At 42.9% G+C, this 18880-nt stretch overlaps 1 protein-coding gene across 2 annotated transcripts in view; it reads left to right on the top strand.

The window, feature by feature from the left end:
* The window catches only part of fras1 (Fraser extracellular matrix complex subunit 1), a 359498-nt gene that overhangs the window by 195926 nt on the left and 144692 nt on the right, over positions 1-18880 (top strand). For both annotated transcript variants that reach the window (XM_082961570.1, XM_082961571.1), the window contains exons 18-19: positions 3833-3973; positions 5826-5969. In XM_082961570.1, coding sequence (XP_082817696.1) covers positions 3833-3973; positions 5826-5969 — 285 coding nt within the window. The remainder of the gene's footprint in view (positions 1-3832; positions 3974-5825; positions 5970-18880) is intronic.

Here is an 18880-nt window from a genome sequence, read left to right on the forward strand (position 1 = left end):
ATACAATCAATGATACAGTAGAAAAAAATAAGACTATATACAATGTGAGCAAATGATGTGAGATAAGGGAGGTAAAGGCAAAAAAGGCCATGGTGGCAGAGTAAATAAAGTATAGCAAGTAAAACACTGGAATGGTAGATTTGTTATTTGAAGAAAGTTCAAAGTTAAAATATAAATAATATGATGCAAAGGAGCAAAATAAATAAAATAAATAAATAAAGTAGGGGAAGAGGTAGTAGTTTGGGCTAAATTATAGATGGGCTATGTACAGGTGCAGTGATCTGGGAGCTGCTCTGATAGCTGGTGCTTAAAGCTAGTGAGGGAGATGTGTTTCCAGTTTCAGAGATTTTTGTAGTTCGTTCCAGTCATTGGCAGCAGAGAACTGGAAGGAGAGACGACCAAAGGAGGAGTTGGCTTTAGGGGTGACCAGAGAGATATACCTGCTGGAGAGCGTGCTACAGGTGGGTGCTGCTATGGTGACCAGTGAGCGGAGGTAAGGGGGGACTTTACCTAGCAGGGTCTTGTAGATGACCTGGAGCCAATGTATTTGGCGACGATTATGAAGCGAAGGCCAGCCAACGAGAGCGTACAGGTCGCAGTGGTGGGTAGTATATGGGGCTTTGGTGACAAAACGGATGGCACGGTGATAGACTGCAACCAGCTTGTTGAGTAGGGTATTGGAGGCTATTTTGTAAATGACATCGCCGAAGTCGAGGATTGGTAGGATGGTCAGTTTTAAGAGGGTAAGTTTGGCAGCATGAGTGAAGGATGCTTTGTTGCGAAATAGGAAGCCAATTCTAGATTTAACTTTGGATTGGAGATGATTGATGTGAGTCTGGAAGGAGAGTTTACAGTCTAACCAGACACCTAGGTATTTGTAGTTGTCCACATATTCTAAGTCAGAACCGTCCAGAGAAGTGATGCTGGACAGGCGGGCAGGTGCAGGCAGCGATCGGTTGAAGAGCATGCATTTAGTTTTACTTGTATTTAGGAGCAGTTGGAGACCACGGAAGGAGAGTTGTATGGCATTGAAGCTCGTCTGGAGGGTTGTTAACACAGTCTCCAAAGAAGGGCCAGAAGTATACAGAATGGTGTCGTCTGCGTAGAGGTGGATCAGAGATTCACCAGCAGCAAGAGCGACATCATTGATGTATACAGAGAAAAGAGTTGGCCCAAGAATTGAACCCTGTGGTACCCCCATAGAGACTGCCAGAGGTCCGGACAGCAGGCCCTCCGATTTGACACACTGAACTCTATCAGAGAAGTAGTTGGTGAACCAGGCGACGCAATCGTTTGAGAAACCAAGGCTACTGAGTCTGCCGATGAGGATGTGGTGATTAACAGAGTCAAAAGCTTTGGCCAGGTCAATGAATATGGCAGCACAGTATTGTTTCTTATCGATGGCGGTTACGATGTCGTTTAGGACCTTGAGCGTGGCTGAGGTGCACCCATGACCAGCTCTGAAACCAGATTGCATAGCGGAGAGGGTGCGGTGGGATTCGAAATGGTCGGTAATCTGTTTGTTGACTTGGCATTCGAAGACCTTAGAAAGGCAGGGTAGGATGGATATAGGTATGTAGCAATTTGGGTCAAGAGTGTCACCTCCTTTGAAGAGGGGGATGACAGCAGCTGCTTTCCAATCTATGGGAATCTCAGACGACACGAAAGAGAGGTTGAACAGGCTAGTATTAGAGGTTGCAATAATTTCGGCAGATAATTTTAGAAAGAAAGGGTCCAGATTGTCAAGCCCAGCTGATTTGTAGGGGTCCAGATTTTGCAGCTCTTTCAGAACATCAGCTGAATGGATTTGGGAGAAGGAGAAATGGGGGAGGCTTGGGCGAGTAGCTGTGGGGGGTGCAGTGCTGTTGAATGCAGTAGGGGTAGTTAGGTGGAAAGCATGGCCAGCTGTAGAAAAATGCTTATTGAAATTCTCAATTATAGTGGGCTTATCGGTGGTGACAGAGTTTCCTATCCTCAGTGCAGTGGGCAGCTGGGAGGAGGTGTTCTTATTCTCCATGGACTTTACAATGTCCCAGAACTTTTTAGAGTTTGAGTTGCAGGAAGACAATTTCTGTTTGAAAAAGCTAGCCTTGGCGTTTCTAACTGCCTGTGTGTATTGGTTTCTAACTTCCCTGAAAAGTTGCATATCGCGGGGGCAGCTCGATGCTAATGCAGAACGCCACAGGATATTTTTGTGTTGGTTAAGGGCAGTCAGGTCTGGGGAGAACCAAGGGCTATATCTGTTCCTGGTTCTAAATTTCTTGAAAGGGGCATGCTTATCCTCTATGGGCTAGGTGGGACGCTTGCGTCCCACCTACGTAACAGCCACTTGCAGCCTGTGGCGCGATTTTCAAAACCTTAAAAATCCTATTACTTCAATTTCTCAAACATATGACTATTTTACAGCTATTTAAAAACAAGACTCTCGTTAATCTAACCACACTGTCCGATTTCAAAAAGGCTTTACAACGAAAGCAAAACATTAGATTATGTCAGCAGAGTACCAAGCCAGAAATAATCAGACACCCATTTTTCAAGCCAGCATATAATGTCACCAAAACCCAGAAGACAGCTAAATGCAGCACTCACCTTTGATGATCTTCATCAGATGACAACCCTAGGACATTATGTTATACAATACATGCATGTTTTGTTCAATCAAGTTCATCACGGGCTCGCTATTTAGACACCCGGCAAGTTTAGCACTCACCATAATCATATTTACTGTTATAAAAGTTTGATTACCTTTTGTTGTCTTCGTCAGAATGCACTCCCAGGACGTCTACTTCAATAACAAATGTTGGTTTGGTCCAAAATAATCCATCGTTATATCCGAATAGCGGCGTTTTGTTCGTGCGTTCCAGACACTATCCGAAATGGTAAAGAAGTGTCGCGCGCATGGCGCAATTCGTGACAATAAAATTCTAAATATTCCATTACCGTACTTCGAAGCATGTCAACCGCTGTTTAAAATCAATTTTTACGCCATTTTTCTCGTAGAAAAGCGATAATATTCCGACAGGGAATCTCCTTTTCGGCAAACAGAGGAAAAAATCCCAAAGGCGGGGGCGGTCGGGTCATGCGCATAAGCCCAGAGTCCCTTGATCGGCCACTTGAGAAAGGCGATAATGTGTTTCAGCCTGGGGCTGGAATGACGACATTCTGTTTTTTCCCGGGCTCTGAGCGCCTATGGACGACGTGGGAAGTGTCACGTTAGAGCAGAGATCCTTAGTAAAAGATAGAGATGGAAAAGAAGTTCAAGAAATGGTCAGACAGGCCACTTCCTGTAAAGGAATCTCTCAGGTTTTGACCTGCCATTTGAGTTCTGTTATACTCACAGACAGTTTTAGAAACTTTAGGGTGTTTTCTATCCATATGTAATAAGTATATGCATATTCTAGTTACTGGGTAGGAGTGGTAACCAGATTAAATCGGGTATGTTTTTTATCCAGCCGTGTCAATACTGCCCCCTAGCCCTAACAGGTTATTTAAGATAGTGAGGAAGGCATTTAAAAAAAATAACCAGGCATCCTCTACTGACGGGATGAGGTCAATATCCTTCCAGGATACCAGGGCCAGGTCGATTAGTACACGTAGCCTAGATACTGTGAGTACACGTAGCCTAGATACTGTGAGTACACAAAGTGGGAACGTCAGAGTGCTAAACACAGGAACCGTTACAATAACAGGCCGCTGGTCTGTAAATTATACTACTATCGTTATGTGATGAAACCCCTCTACATTGTGACTAGCAGCCGAGGCAATACATTCAGTTTAAAGAGTCTGCATCTCGGATAATAGATCAATCTTCTCTCCTCTTCTTCCCTTTCAGAATGCCACACTTCCTGTTTACAGTGCACTGGAAGAAGTGGTCAGAACTGCACTTCTTGTACCCCGCCCTACGTCCTTTTGGAAGGCCAGTGTGTACTCAGCTGTCCCCCAGGCTTCAACATCCAGGATAACACCTGCCAAGGTGGGGAAGACCAGCACACACACACACACACACACACACACACACACACACACACACACACACACACACACACACACACACACACACACACCTCGTTACTATTGACTGCTGCACACCATCACCTGGTTAACCAATACTGTTCACCCATCACGTTAACTGACATACAGTAGACCCAGTCTGTTACAGAAGACAGACAATAAACGAGTTTGAAATTGGTATTTGAATGTGAAAAGACTGTAATGCTCTATTTGAAAGGGACTCTTTGAAGATAACATTTTTACTAACAACGGATCCAAAAAATAGCACAAGCAGCACTTCGAGCTGTTGTAGAAACAGTCATCGTGGATTTGTTACTGTACTGTTTAGCATGGAAACGCTACTGTATGTGAGTTGTCGATACGATTCATTCGTTCCACATCGAATATCAAAAGTACATTCACTGAGTATTTCCCTGAGGCCGAATCGGAATCACAGAGGGAAACATTATCATTCTCACCCACTTTAAGAACTCGAAGACAAACAGAATACATTTGAAGTTACTGTGGAAAGACCATTTATTTCAGCAGTTCAATATTTCTGGGCTAAGCTTCTCCTTTTAAACAGTCTGCAGTACTTAAAGTAAGGGTGTCCCAAAATGCACCCTGTTCCCTATATCGTGCACTATTTTTGATCAGAGCCCTATGGGCTAAATAGGAAATAGGGAGCCATTTGGATCACAAGTCTTAATCACCAACTGGTGCTTTAACAGCTCACTGGGCTTTCACCACAGACTCCTTACTTTAATGGAATTAGCAGAAGGGTGCGATGTGGAGCCATTCGTTAGCAACGCCTCGTTTACCATCTTAAACCTGCAGGGAGTTGACCTTTCAGAAACCGACCATCTTGAGGTCTCCTACTAAGTCTTTGTTGTCGGTCTTCACACGATGTTGTGTTCTTTGAGGGAAGTTGGTCTAGTTTTCTGAGCAACCAACAGACCCCCCCCCCCCCTCTCCTCGACCCGACCCCCCCTCCTCCCACTCTCATCTCAATTCAAGGGGCTTTATTGGCATGGGGAAACATATGTTAACATTGCCAAAGCAAGTGAAGTAGATAATATACAAAAGTGAAATAAACAATAAAAATGAACAGTAAACATTACACTCACAGAAGTTCCAAAAGAATAAAGACATTACAAATGTCATATTATGTATATATACAGTGTTGTAACGATGTACAAATGGTCAATGTACAAAAGGGAAAATAAATAATCATAAATATGGGTTGTATTTACAATGGTGTTTGTTCTTCACTGGTTGCCCTTTTCTTGTGACAACAGGTCACAAATCTTGCTGCTGGGATGGCACACTGTGGTATTTCACCCAGTAGATATGGGAGTTTATCAAAATCGGGTTTGTTTTCGAATTCTTTGTGGGTCTGTGTAATCTGAGGGAAATATGTGTCTCTAATATGGTCATACATTTGGCAGGAGGTTAGGAAGTGCAGCTCAGTTTCCACCTCATTTTGTGGGCAGTGTGAACATAGCCTGTCTTCTCTTGAGAGCCAGGTCTGCCTACGGTGGCCTTTCTCAATAGCAAGGCTATGCTCACTGAGTCTGTACATAGTCAAAGCTTTCTTTAAGTTTGGGTCGGTCACAGTGGTCAGGTATTCTGTGTACTCTCTGTTTAGGGCCAAATAGCATTCTAGTTTCCTCGTTTTTTTTGTTAATTCTTTCCAATGTGTCAAGTAATTATCTTTTTGTTTTCTCATGATTTGATCTCTCTCCTCACCTCCTCCTCCCTCTCTCCTCACCTCCTCCCCACACCCTCCTCCCCCTCTCTCCTCACCTCCTCCCCACAACGTCTCCCTCTCCCAGGGTGCCACCCGTCCTGCCAGGAGTGTAGCGGGCCGTCCAAGGCTGACTGTGTGTCCTGCCCACCCCTGGCCAAATTCCACAACGGGTACTGCACTACCAGCTGTCCTGAGGGAGAGTTCCTACACCCCCAAGGATACTGCCAGGGTAAGGTAGTGTGTGTTGGGGTGGGGTGGGGTTAATGTGTGTGTTGGGGGTAGGGTGGTGTAGTGTGTGTGTGGGTGGATGGGTTCAAGATATCAATAAATTACTGAAGGATTTCTGAAGTTTGACTTAATTTTTTCAGAGCAATTAAGAACTTTAAGACAATCCCCTGGAGAAATGTCTTTGTTTAGGAAGCTTTATTTTAATCCCCTGGAGAAATGTCTAGTTAAGGAAACTTTATGACAATCCCCTGGAGAAATGTCTTTGTTTAGGAAACTTTAAGACAATCCCCTGGAGAAATGTCTTTGTTTAGGAAACTTTAAGACAATCCCCTGGAGAAATGTCTTTGTTTAGGAAACTTTAAGACAATCCCCTGGAGAAATGTCTTTGTTTAGGAAACTTTAAGACAATCCCCTGGAGAAATGTCTAGTTAAGGAAACGTTATGACAATCCCCTGGAGAAATGTCTAGTTAAGGAAACTTTATGACAATCCCCTGGAGAAATGTCTTTGTTTAGGAAACTTTTCAAGGACTACTTGAATAAGTGTGATGATCAAAGTTGAATCATAAACAATATCCACTGTCCCTTGCCATTCACATGAAAACAATCACTGAGCACGGGTACGTTCACGCAATAATATGATTACTGTGGATAGTGAGATTATAATAATAGTTTGTTTAGAATGTTTACATGCTTTGCAAGAATAACCATTTCCCTAATAATCCTGTTTACATCTGAAATCAGGCTACTGATGGCACTCTGGTAAATGTAGAAAATCACCAATCAAAATAAACCTTCTACCCCATTGTCAGTGTGATTTTTGGGAGGTGTAATTGTTCGGACATATAATGTTTGTATGTGAAAAGTACACTGAACAAAAATATAAACTCAAATATTTTACTGAGTTAAAATTCATATAAGGGATTCAGTCAATTTAAATAAATTCATTAGGTCCTAATCTATGGATTTCACTTGACTGGGAATACAGATATGCATCTGTTGGTCACAGAGACCTTAAACAAAAAGTAAGGGTGTGGATCAGAAAACCAGTCAGTATCTGGTGTGACCACCATTTGTCTGATGCAGCGCGACACATCTCCTTTGTATAGAGTTGATCAGGCTGTTCATTGTGGCCTGTGGAATGTTGTCCCACTCCTCTTCAATTGCTGTGCGAAGTTTCTGGATATTGGCAGGAACTGGAACACGTGGTTGTACACGTCGATCCAGAGCATCCCAAACATGCTCAATGGGGGCACTATGTTTGACCAGGACCCATAAGGTTGTCTAGTGAGTATGTAGGCCATGGAAGAACTGGGACATTTTCATCTTCCAGGAATTGTGTACAGATCCTTGCGACATGGGGCCGTGCTTTATCATGCTGAAACATGAGGTGATGGCAGGTGGATGAATGGCACGACAATGGACCTCAGGATCTCATTACGGTATCTATGAACTGCTCACCTTTGATGGCCACTGGCACACTGGAGAAGTGTGCTCTTCATGGATGAATCCCGGGTTCAACTACCAGGCTGATGGCAGACAGCGTATAAGGCGTTGTGTGGGCAAGCGGTTTGCTGATGTCAACGTTGTGAACAGAGTGCCCCATGGTGGCGGTGGGGCTATGGTATGGGCAGGCATAAGATACGGAAAACGAACACAATTGCATTTAATTGATGGCAATTTGAATCGACAGAGATACCGTGAAAAGATCCTGAAGCCCATTGTCGTGCCATTCATCTGCCACCATCACCTGATGTTTCAGCATGATAATGCACAGGTCCAGTCAGGTCCAGACCCTGGTGAGGACGAAAAGCATGCAGATGAGCTTCCCTGAGACGGTTTGTGATGAAATTCTTTGGTTATGCAAACCCACAGTTTCATCCGCAGTCCGGGTGTCTGGTCTCAGATGATCCCGCAGGTGAAGAAGACGGAGGTCCTGGGCTGGCGTGGTTACACATGGTCTGCGGTTTTGAGGCCGGTTGGACGTTGTGCCAAATTCTCTAAAATGATGTTGGAGGCAACTTATGGTAGAGAAATAAACATTCAGTTCTCTGCCAACAGCTCTGGTGGACATTCCTGCAGTCAGCGTGCCAATTGCACGCTACCTCAAAACTTGAGACATCTGTGGCATTGTGTTGTGTGACTAAACTTCACATTTTAGAGTGAGTGGCCTTTTATTGTCCCCACCACAGTGTGCTGGATATTAATCATGCTGTCTAATCAGCTTCTTGATATGCCACATCTGTCAGGTGGATTGATTATCTTGGCAAAGGAAAAAATGCTCACTAACAGGATGTAGACAAATTTGGGCATTTTAGAGAAATGAAACATTTTAGAGAAATAAGCTTTTTGTGAGTATGGAACATTTCTGGGATATTTTATTTAAACATGGGACCAACACTTTACATGTTGCGTTGATATTTTTGTTCAGTGTACTTCTAAGACACATACGCTCAGTTGTTTTGAACTCAGTGGAGTTATCCTGCTCCTCCTATGTTCTCCACTCAGTCAAACAGTGGAGTTATCCTGCTCCTCCTATGTTCTCCACTCAGTCAAACAGTGGAGTTATCCTGCCCCTCCTCTGTTCTCCACTCAGTCAAACAGTGGAGTTATCCTGCTCCTCCTATGTTCTCTACTCAGTCAAACAGTGGAGTTATCCTGCTCCTCCTATGTTCTCCACTCAGTCAAACAGTGGAGTTATCCTGCTCCTCCTATGTTCTCCACTCAGTCAAACAGTGGAGTTATCCTGCTCCTCCTATGTTCTCCACTCAGTCAAACAGTGGAGTTATCCTGCCCCTCCTCTGTTCTCCACTCAGTCAAACAGTGGAGTTATCCTGCCCCTCCTATGTTCTCCACTCAGCCAAACAGTGGAGTTATCCTGCCTCTCCTCTGTTCTCCACTCAGCCAAACAGTGGAGTTATCCTGCCTCTCCTCTGTTCTCCACTCAGTCAAACAGTGGAGTTATCCTGCCCCTCCTATGTTCTCCACTCAGCCAAACAGTGGAGTTATCCTGCCTCTCCTCTGTTCTCCACTCAGCCAAACAGTGGAGTTATCCTGCCTCTCCTCTGTTCTCCACTCAGCCAAACAGTGGAGTTATCCTGCCTCTCCTCTGTTCTCCACTCAGCCAAACAGTGGAGTTATCCTGCCTCTCCTCTGTTCTCCACTCAGCCAAACAGTGGAGTTATCCTGCCCCTCCTCTGTTCTCCACTCAGCCAAACAGTGGAGTTATCCTGCCTCTCCTCTGTTCTCCACTCAGCCAAACAGTGGAGTTATGCTGCTCCTCCTCTGTTCTCCACTCAGTCAAACAGTGGAGTTATCCTGCTCCTCCTCTGTTCTCCACTCAGTAAAACAGTGGAGTTATCCTGCCTCTCCTCTGTTCTCCACTCAGTCAAACAGTGGAGTAATCCTGCCTCTCCTCTGTTCTCCACTCAGTCAAACAGTGGAGTTATCCTGCCTCTCCTCTGTTCTCCACTCAGTCAAACAGTGGAGTTATCCTGCCTCTCCTCTGTTCTCCACTCAGCCAAACAGTGGAGTTATCCTGCCCCTCCTCTGTTCTCCACTCAGTCAAACAGTGGAGTTATCCTGCCTCTCCTCTGTTCTCCACTCAGTCAAACAGTGGAGTTATCCTGCCTCTCCTCTGTTCTCCACTCAGCCAAACAGTGGAGTTATCCTGCCTCTCCTCTGTTCTCCAAACAGTGTTCAATTAAATATTTCTGCTGACACTTCTGGGCCACGGAGAGACTACACTCATCTTTTCTGCATGGCCAGACACTCATACATTCAATGACTTCACCATGCGTGTGACTTCTACGTTAATGTGAATAATAATGAATAATAATGTGCGAGAAAGTTAAGAGTTATGCCTCTGTAACTTCCTCTCTCATCATTATTCACAATTCATTAATGATTATACGTAATCATGGTAACATCCACATTAATGAAGAAGTGTTCAGAAACATATTAGATTCTTATTTACAATAAAAGTGACTCCAAAATGACACATTACATACTTTTTTTTTACCCCTTTTTCTCCCCAATTCCGTGGTATCCAATTGGTAGTTACAGTCTTGTCTCATCGCTGCAACTCCCGTACGGACTCGGGAGAGGCGAAGGTCGAGGTCTGTGCGTCCTCCGAAACACAACCCAACCAAGCCGCACTGCTTCTTGACACAACGCCCACTTAACCCAGAAGCCAGCCGCACCAATGTGTCAGAGGAAACACCGTTACACCTTGTCCCATCACGCCACAGGAGTCGCTAGTGCGTGATGGGACAAGGACATTCCTGCCGTCAAAACCCTCCCCTAACCCGAACGACGCTGGGCCAATTGTGCGCCGCCCCATGGGTCTCCCGGTCGCGGCCGGCTGCGACAGAGCCTAGACTCAAACCCAGAATCTCTAGTAGCACAGCTACCACTACGATACAGTACCTTAGACCACTGAGACAGCGCCTGGACTCTAACCCAGAATCTCTAGTGGCACAGCTAGCACTGTGATGCAGTACCTTAGACCACTGAGACAGAACCTGGACTCTAACCCAGAATCTCTAGTAACACAGCTAGCACTGAGATGCAGTGTCTTAGACCACTGAGACAGAGCCTGGACTCTAACCCAGAATCTCTAGTAACACAGCTAGCACTGAGATGCAGTGCCTTAGACCACTGAGACAGAGCCTGGACTCTAACCCAGAATCTCTAGTGGCACAGCTAGCACTGAGATGCAGTACCTTAGACCACTGAGACAGAACCTGGACTCTAACCCAGAATCTCTAGTAACACAGCTAGCACTGAGATGCAGTACCTTAGACCACTGAGACAGAGCCTGGACTCTAACCCAGAATCTCTAGTAACACAGCTAGCACTACGATGCAGTACCTTAGACCACTGAGACAGCGCCTGGACTCTAACCCAGAATCTCTAGTAACACAGCTAGCACTGAGATGCAGTGTCTTAGACCACTGAGACAGAGCCTGGACTCTAACCCAGAATCTCTAGTAACACAGCTAGCACTGTGATGCAGTGTCTTAGACCACTGAGACAGAGCCTGGACTCTAACCCAGAATCTCTAGTAACACAGCTAGCACTACGATGCAGTACCTTAGACCACTGAGACAGAGCCTGGACTCTAACCCAGAATCTCTAGTAACACAGCTAGCACTGAGATGCAGTACCTTAGACCACTGAGACAGAGCCTGGACTCTAACCCAGAATCTCTAGTAACACAGCTAGCACTGAGATGCAGTGTCTTAGACCACTGAGACAGAGCCTGGACTCTAACCCAGAATCTCTAGTAACACAGCTAGCACTGAGATGCAGTACCTTAGACCACTGAGACAGAGCCTGGACTCTAACCCAGAATCTCTAGTAACACAGCTAGCACTGTGATGCAGTACCTTAGACCACTGAGACAGAGCCTGGACTCTAACCCAGAATCTCTAGTAACACAGCTAGCACTGAGATGCAGTGTCTTAGACCACTGAGACAGAGCCTGGACTCTAACCCAGAATCTCTAGTAACACAGCTAGCACTGAGATGCAGTGTCTTAGACCACTGAGACAGAGCCTGGACTCTAACCCAGAATCTCTAGTAACACAGCTAGCACTGAGATGCACTCGGGAGGCCCACACAATGCATTATTTACCATTAATTTCTATTGGGCACAACCTAACCCGAAACACATCCAAACCACATTACAAATGCATCCAACAAGTTTGTAGAGTCACAAGCTTGATGTAATCATTGCATGCTAGGAATATTTGACCAAATTCTAAACTTTTGACCACTTAAATACACAATAAGTGAATTTGGCCAAGTACTTATGACACCTTCAATTGGGGGGGACTAGATACTGTACATAAAGTAATTTCATTTCTAAATGGTAAAACAGATATGTATGAAATAACCCTCAAATAAAAGGTGCCATTTTTTTACCGTCGCCACATATAAACCATCTGATCTCAAATCCAAAATGCTAATACTAAACCTTTTAGCTTCACTGTTCAAATAAACGAAAGGGAGTGTATCATCCCCCATGCCGCCTCAGATAACCTCCCCACAACCTCCGCACAACTATTATACAATCTTCAAGCTATAGGAGGTGAGAATTAGACTTGGATAAATCTATGGTTATTACTTACTCTTTACTTTCTCTCTCTCAATTCAATTAATTTCACAGGGCTTTATTGGCTTGGGTGGCATATGTTTACACTGCCAAAGCAAGTGAAGTAGATAATATACAAAAGTGAAATAAACAATAAAACATGTACAGTAAACATTACACTCACAAATCTTCCAAAAGAATAGAGACATTTCCAAATGTCATATTATTTCTATATACAGGTTTGTAATGATGTGCAGATAGTTAAAATCTCCCTCACTCTCTCTCTCTCTATATATACAGTGTTGTATATATATATATATATATATATATATAGTATTTTTTGTATATTTTGTATATATATATATATATATATATACATACATAGTATTTTTTGTATATTTTGTATATATATAGTATTTTGGCCAGTGAACAGAGATCTTTCTGTGTGCCTAACAGTAGGGGTTTTCAGCTTGTACTTCTATTAGCATAGCTAAAGGTGTTGTCCTGAGCTTCATGTACAGCTTCATACTGCCTCTGTGAACAGAAATGTCCTTTAAGTCTTACTCATATAAAAATGAGATACACTGTAATGAAAATATGAATGGAATAGACGCTGTTATATTCTGGAAGCTTTTTGAGAGAAGGATAGAAGAAAAATAGAAGACCTAAAGAGATGAACAAACAGCGCCTTGATGACATTACTAGAGCTTCTAACTGTTTCTCTAAAGAAAAAGTGTTCCGCAAGGCTCTATTCTGACGCCCCTCTGTTTTCAGGAATACGTCCTCTAATTACTAGTGCTGAGCGATTAGTGCTTTTTGGGGTCGTTTCGGTTTCGGTTTCGGTTTGACTATTAAAAAATAATCATATATATATATATATTAACCTTTATTTAACTACTGTGATTATGTTTTTAATAGTCAAACCGAAATCGAACCGACCCCAAAAAGCACTAATCGCTCAGCACTAGTAAATAGAGGACTTATATACATATATATTTGAATCACTTTATTCCATTAAAATATTTCAGTTGTTGTGTATATTACATTCGTTTTATTTGATAATGTTATTATTTAATTCCAAGTCATCATCTCATCTCTATAGAGCTGCTGCCTATGCTGTCTGACAAACCCACTATTATGACTTATGACAACCATCAATCACTTAGATCATGTATTTTCAGGTAGAGATAACTCTCTAAGCAACAGCTGCTCTCTATATCACCTCATAATCATGCATTCTTCTGTCTCTTCCGTAGCAGGCGTAAAAGAAACACAGACCGGACAAGTAGATGTGCAATGGATTGTGGTCATTGTAGTTAATTACTATGTTTTATGCGCTAAGCTATGTAGAATGTTGGCCTGTTGGAAACTACAACTCCCTACTACATCGCACAGTTCAGTCTGGATCTGATTTATCTCTAGACAAACTGTGCGATGTGCATATTGAGCTCAGAGAAGAAAAACTAACAAAATAGAATGTTAAATAATTAAACCAAAGTCGGTCAATTATTTGTTTAAAAATCGAAAACTAACAGACATTTAATTGCTCAGAACTACTATGTGCTCTCTTCTGTTCCAAGGTGACCCCGAATCTGACTCAGATTATGGTAAACAGCTCCTAAATGGCTCAGCTCGTTTAATATTTAACGGATCAAGCAGGGTGAATCTATCAGCTCTGGACTAGACTCTTTTCCAGCTCAGTTTAATCTTTGATGGCTGTGCATCTGGTGTTAAATCTTTCATCAGATGTATCTTCTCTACTCTAACAAGAAGAGCCAGTAGAGACTAGTCATATAAAAAAAACTCAGCTATCCTCAGATCTCCTCAGCTGTCTATTCTCTAAGTTCATCTATCTCTCTCAATTCAATTCAACTGCCTTTATTGGCATGTGAAACACATTGCCAAAGCAAGTGAAATACAGTAGACATTACATTGGGCCTAGTGGTTAGAGTGTTGGACTAGTAACCGAAAGGTTGCAAGTTCAAATCCCCGAGCTGACAAGGTACAAATCTGTCATTCTGCTCCTGAAAAAGGCACTTAACCCACTGTTCCTTGGCTGTCATTGAAAATAAGAATTTGTTCTTAACTCACTTGCCTAGTTAAATAAAGGTACAATAAATAAATGAGTTACAATGGTGTTTGTTCTTCACTTCCCTTTTCTTGTGGCAACAGGTCACAAATCTTGCTGCTGTGATTGCACACTGGTATTTCACCCAATATTTGTTTTCAAATTATTTGCGGGTCTGTGTAATCTGAGGGAAATATGTGTCTCTAATATGGTCATACATTTGGCAGGAGGTTAGGAAGTGCAGCTCAGTTTCCACCTCATTTTGTGGGCAGTGTGCACATAGCCTGTCTTCTCTTGAGAGCCAGGTCTGCCTGCGGTGGCCTTTCTCAATAGCAAGGCTATGCTCACTGAGTGTGTACATAGTCAAAGCTTTCGTTAAGTTGCGTCAGTCACAGTGGTCAGGTATTCTGTCACTGTGTACTCTCTGTTTAGGGCCAAATAGCATTCTAGTTTGCTCTGTTGTTTTGTTAATACTTTTCAATGTGTGAAGTAATTATCCTTTTGTTTTCTCATGTTTTGGTTGGGTCTAATTGTGTTGCTGTCCTGGGGCTCTGTGGGGTCTGTTTGTGTTTGTGAAGAGAGCCCCAGAATCAGCTTGCTTAGGGGACTCTTCTCCAGGCTCATCTCTCTGTAGGTGATGGCTTTGTTATGGAAGGTTTGGGAATCACTTCCTTTTAGGTGGTTGTAGAATTGAACGGCTCTTTTCTGGATTTTGATAATTAGCAGGTATCGGCTTAATTCTGCTCTGCATGCATTATTTTGTGTTTTACGTTGTACACAGAGGATATTTTTGCAGAATTCTGCATTCAGAGTCTCATTTTGGTGTTTCTCCCATTTTGTCAATTCTTGGTTGGTGAGCAGACCCCAGACCTCACAACCATAAAGGGAAATGGGTTCTATAACTGATTAAAGTATTTTTAGCCAGATTCTAATTGGTATGTTGAATTTTATGTTCCTTTTGATGGCATAGAAGGCCCTTCTTGTCTCTCAGATCGTTCACAGCTTTGTGGAAGTTACCTGTGGCGCTGATGTTTAGGTCGAGGTATGTATAGTTTTTTGTGTGCAACGGTGTCTAGATGGAATTTGTATTTTGGTCCTGGCGACTGGACCTTTTTTGGAACACTATTATTTTGGTCTTACTGAGATTTACTGTCAGGGCCCAGGTCTGGCAGAAGATCTAGGTGCTGCTGTAGGCCCTCCTTGGTTGGTGACAGAAGCACCAGATCATCAGCAAACAGTAGACATTTGACTTCAGATTCTAGTAGGGTGAGGCCGGGTGTTGCAGACTGTTCTAGTGCCCTCACCAATTCATTGATATATATAGTGAAGAGGCTGGGGCTTAAGCTGCATCCCTGTCTCACCCCACAGCCCTGTGGAAAGAAATGTGTGTGGCTTTTGCCAATTTTAACCCCACACTTGTTTTTTGTGTACATGGATTTTATAATGTTGTATGTTTTTCCCCCAACACTCGCTCTCTTTCTCTCTCTCTCTCTCTCTCTCTCTCTCTCTCTCTCTCTCTCTCTCTCTCTCTCTCTCTCTCTCTCTCTCTCTCTCTCTCTCTCTATCGATCTATCCCTGAAGCACCACTCTTAGAATTCAGCACCAAGGCTATTTGTTTTAGTGGTGAGACAGCTCTTTAAAATAGACTTGGAGTTGGAGTGGCTGTGATATTAACCTCTCATAAATCTTAGTAACTAGTGTTCTGCCTAGTGGGAAGAAGTGAAATGGGGAGGGTTGATATGAATTAATGTTACATGGGGAGGGTTGATATGATTTAATGTGACATGGGGAGGGTTGATATGATTTCATGTGACATGGGGAGGGTTGATATGATTTCATGTGACATGGGGAGGGTTGATATGATTTAATGTGACATGGGGAGGGTTGATATGATTTAATGTGACATGGGGAGGGTTGATATGATTTAATGTGACATGGGGAGAGTTGATATGATTTAATGTGACATGGGGAGGGTTGATATGATTTAATGTGACATGGGGAGGGTTGATATGATTTAATGTGACATGGGGAGGGTTGATATGATTTAATGTGATATGGGGAGGGTTGATATGATTTAATGTGACATGGGGAGGGTTGATATGATTTAATGTGACATGGGGAGGGTTGATATGATTTAATGTGACATGGGGAGGGTTGATATGATTTAATGTGATATAGGGAGGGTTGATATGATTTAATGTGACGTGGGGAGGGTTGATATGGTTTAATGTGACATGGGGAGGGTTGATATGATTTAATGTGACATGGGGAGGGTTGATATGATTTAGTGTGACATGGGGAGGGTTGATATGATTTAATGTGACATGGGGAGGGTTGATATGTTTTAATGTGATATAGGGAGGGTTGATATGATTTAATGTGATATGGGGAGGATTGATATGATTTAATGTGACATGGGGAGGGTTGATATGATTTAATGTGACATGGGGAGGGTTGATAGGATTTAATGTGATATAGGGAGGGTTGATATGATTTAATGTGATATAGGGAGGGTTGATATGATTTAATGTGACATGGGGAGGGTTGATATGATTTAGTGTGACATGGGGAGGGTTGATATGATTTAATGTGATATAGGGAGGGTTGATATGATTTAATGTGACATGGGGAGGGTTGATATGATTTAATGTGACATGGGGAGGGTTGATATGATTTAATGTGACATGGGGAGGGTTGATATGATTTAATGTGATATAGGGAGGGTTGATATGATTTAATGTGATATAGGGAGGGTTGATATGATTTAATGTGATATAGGGAGGGTTGATATGATTTAATGTGACATGGGGAGGGTTGATATGATTTAATGTGACATGGGGAGGATTGATATGATTTAATGTGATATAGGGAGGGTTGATATGATTTAATGTGACATGGGGAGGGTTGATATGATTTAATGTGATATGGGGAGGGTTGATATGATTTAATGTGACATGGGGAGGGTTGATATGATTTAATGTGATATGGGGAGGGTTGATATGATTTAATGTGACATGGGGAGGGTTGATATGATTTAATGTGACATGGGGAGGGTTGATATGATTTAATGTGACATGGGGAGGGTTGATATGATTTAATGTGATATAGGGAGGGTTGATTTGTGGATATGAAACAGTAGGAGGAGTTTTGTCTTTAGTGTGTTGATGTTGGCTCCAGGCCACACTGAGAGGAGGTCTCACCTGGGAAGGTGCAGCAGAGACGGAGAGACAGAGGCCCGCACAGCAGAGAGGAGCTACTGTGTGTGTGTGTGTGTGTGTGTGTGTGTGTGTGTGTGTGTGTGTGTGGTGTGTGTGTGCGTGTGTGTGTGTGTGTGTGTGTGTGTGTGTGTGTGTGTGTGTGTGTGTGTGTGTGTGTGCTTGTGAATACGACATGCACCATTTAACTTCTATGGCCTTCCTGTGCTAATCAACACACACACATTTACACCTTTAAGGTGTCTGTATAGATTGATGTGGGTGTGACCAACTTTAAATCCTTCGTTTCCTCTCCCATCTCTCTGCTGAACCAAAATAAAGACAGAAAACGTACATTATGGTTATCGGTTCTCCTATCCTCTAATCTTATACCTCCAACCCTGATCCCTCTCCATCCTTTGCAATCTCCTTTACAATCTCCTTTACTCTTTGACCCACAGCATGTCAGACTGGCTCAAGGTGTCTAACACTGCCAGTCACTCATTGCACTATTCTCTCTCTCTCTCTCTCTCTCTCTCTCTCTCTCTCTCTCTCTCTCTCTCTCTCTCTCTCTCTCTCTCTCTTTTCAATTCAAGGGGCTTTATTGGCATGGGAAACATATGTTAACATTGCCAAAGCAATGTCTCTCTCTCTCTCTCTATCCCTCTCTGATAAGAAATATAAGCATCTCAGACTGGCTCAAATATTATTTTCCCCAGAAACCAAGTCAGCCAGTCAGTCAGCCAGTCAATCAGTCAGCCAGACAGTCAGCCAGCCAGCTACCCAGTTAGCCAGCCAGCTAGCCAGTCAGTCAGTCAGCCAGCCAGTAGTCAGCCAGCTAGCCAGTCAGCCAGCCAGCCAGTCAGTCAGCCAGCTAGCCAGTCACATCATTAGATAAAGAGGTATTCTTTATTATCTAGGCCTTTGGGTGACCGTGATAGGGGTGACAGTGGTGATAGGGGTGATAGGGGTGATATGGGTGACAGTGGTGATATGGGTGATATGGGTGATAGGGGTGACAGGGGTGAAATGGGTGATAGTGTTTATATGGATGATAGTGGTGACAGACTGTTAAACAGCCATCACTAACATTGAGTGGCTGCTGCCAACATACTGACTCAACTCCACCCACTTTAATAATGGTAAACTTGATGTAATGTATCACTAGCCACTTTATATTATATAATGTTTACTTACCCTACATTACTCATCCCATATGTATATACTGTACTCTATACCATCTACTGCATCTTGCCATCTTGATGTAATAAATGTATCACTAGCCACTTTAAACAATGCCACTCAATATAATGTTTACTTACCCTACATTACTCATCCCATATGTATATACTGTACTCTATACCATCTACTGCATCTTGCCATCTTGATGTAATAAATGTATCACTAGCCACTTTAAACAATGCCACTTCATATAATGTTTACTTACCCTACATTACTCATCCCATATGTATATACTGTACTCTATACCATCTACTGCATCTTGCCATCTTGATGTAATAAATGTATCACTAGCCACTTTAAACAATGCCACTTT

The sequence above is a fragment of the Salmo salar genome, chromosome 15, assembly GCF_965601325.2.
Source record: "Salmo salar chromosome 15, fSalSal1, whole genome shotgun sequence".
Taxonomy (NCBI): Eukaryota; Metazoa; Chordata; class Actinopteri; order Salmoniformes; family Salmonidae; genus Salmo; species Salmo salar.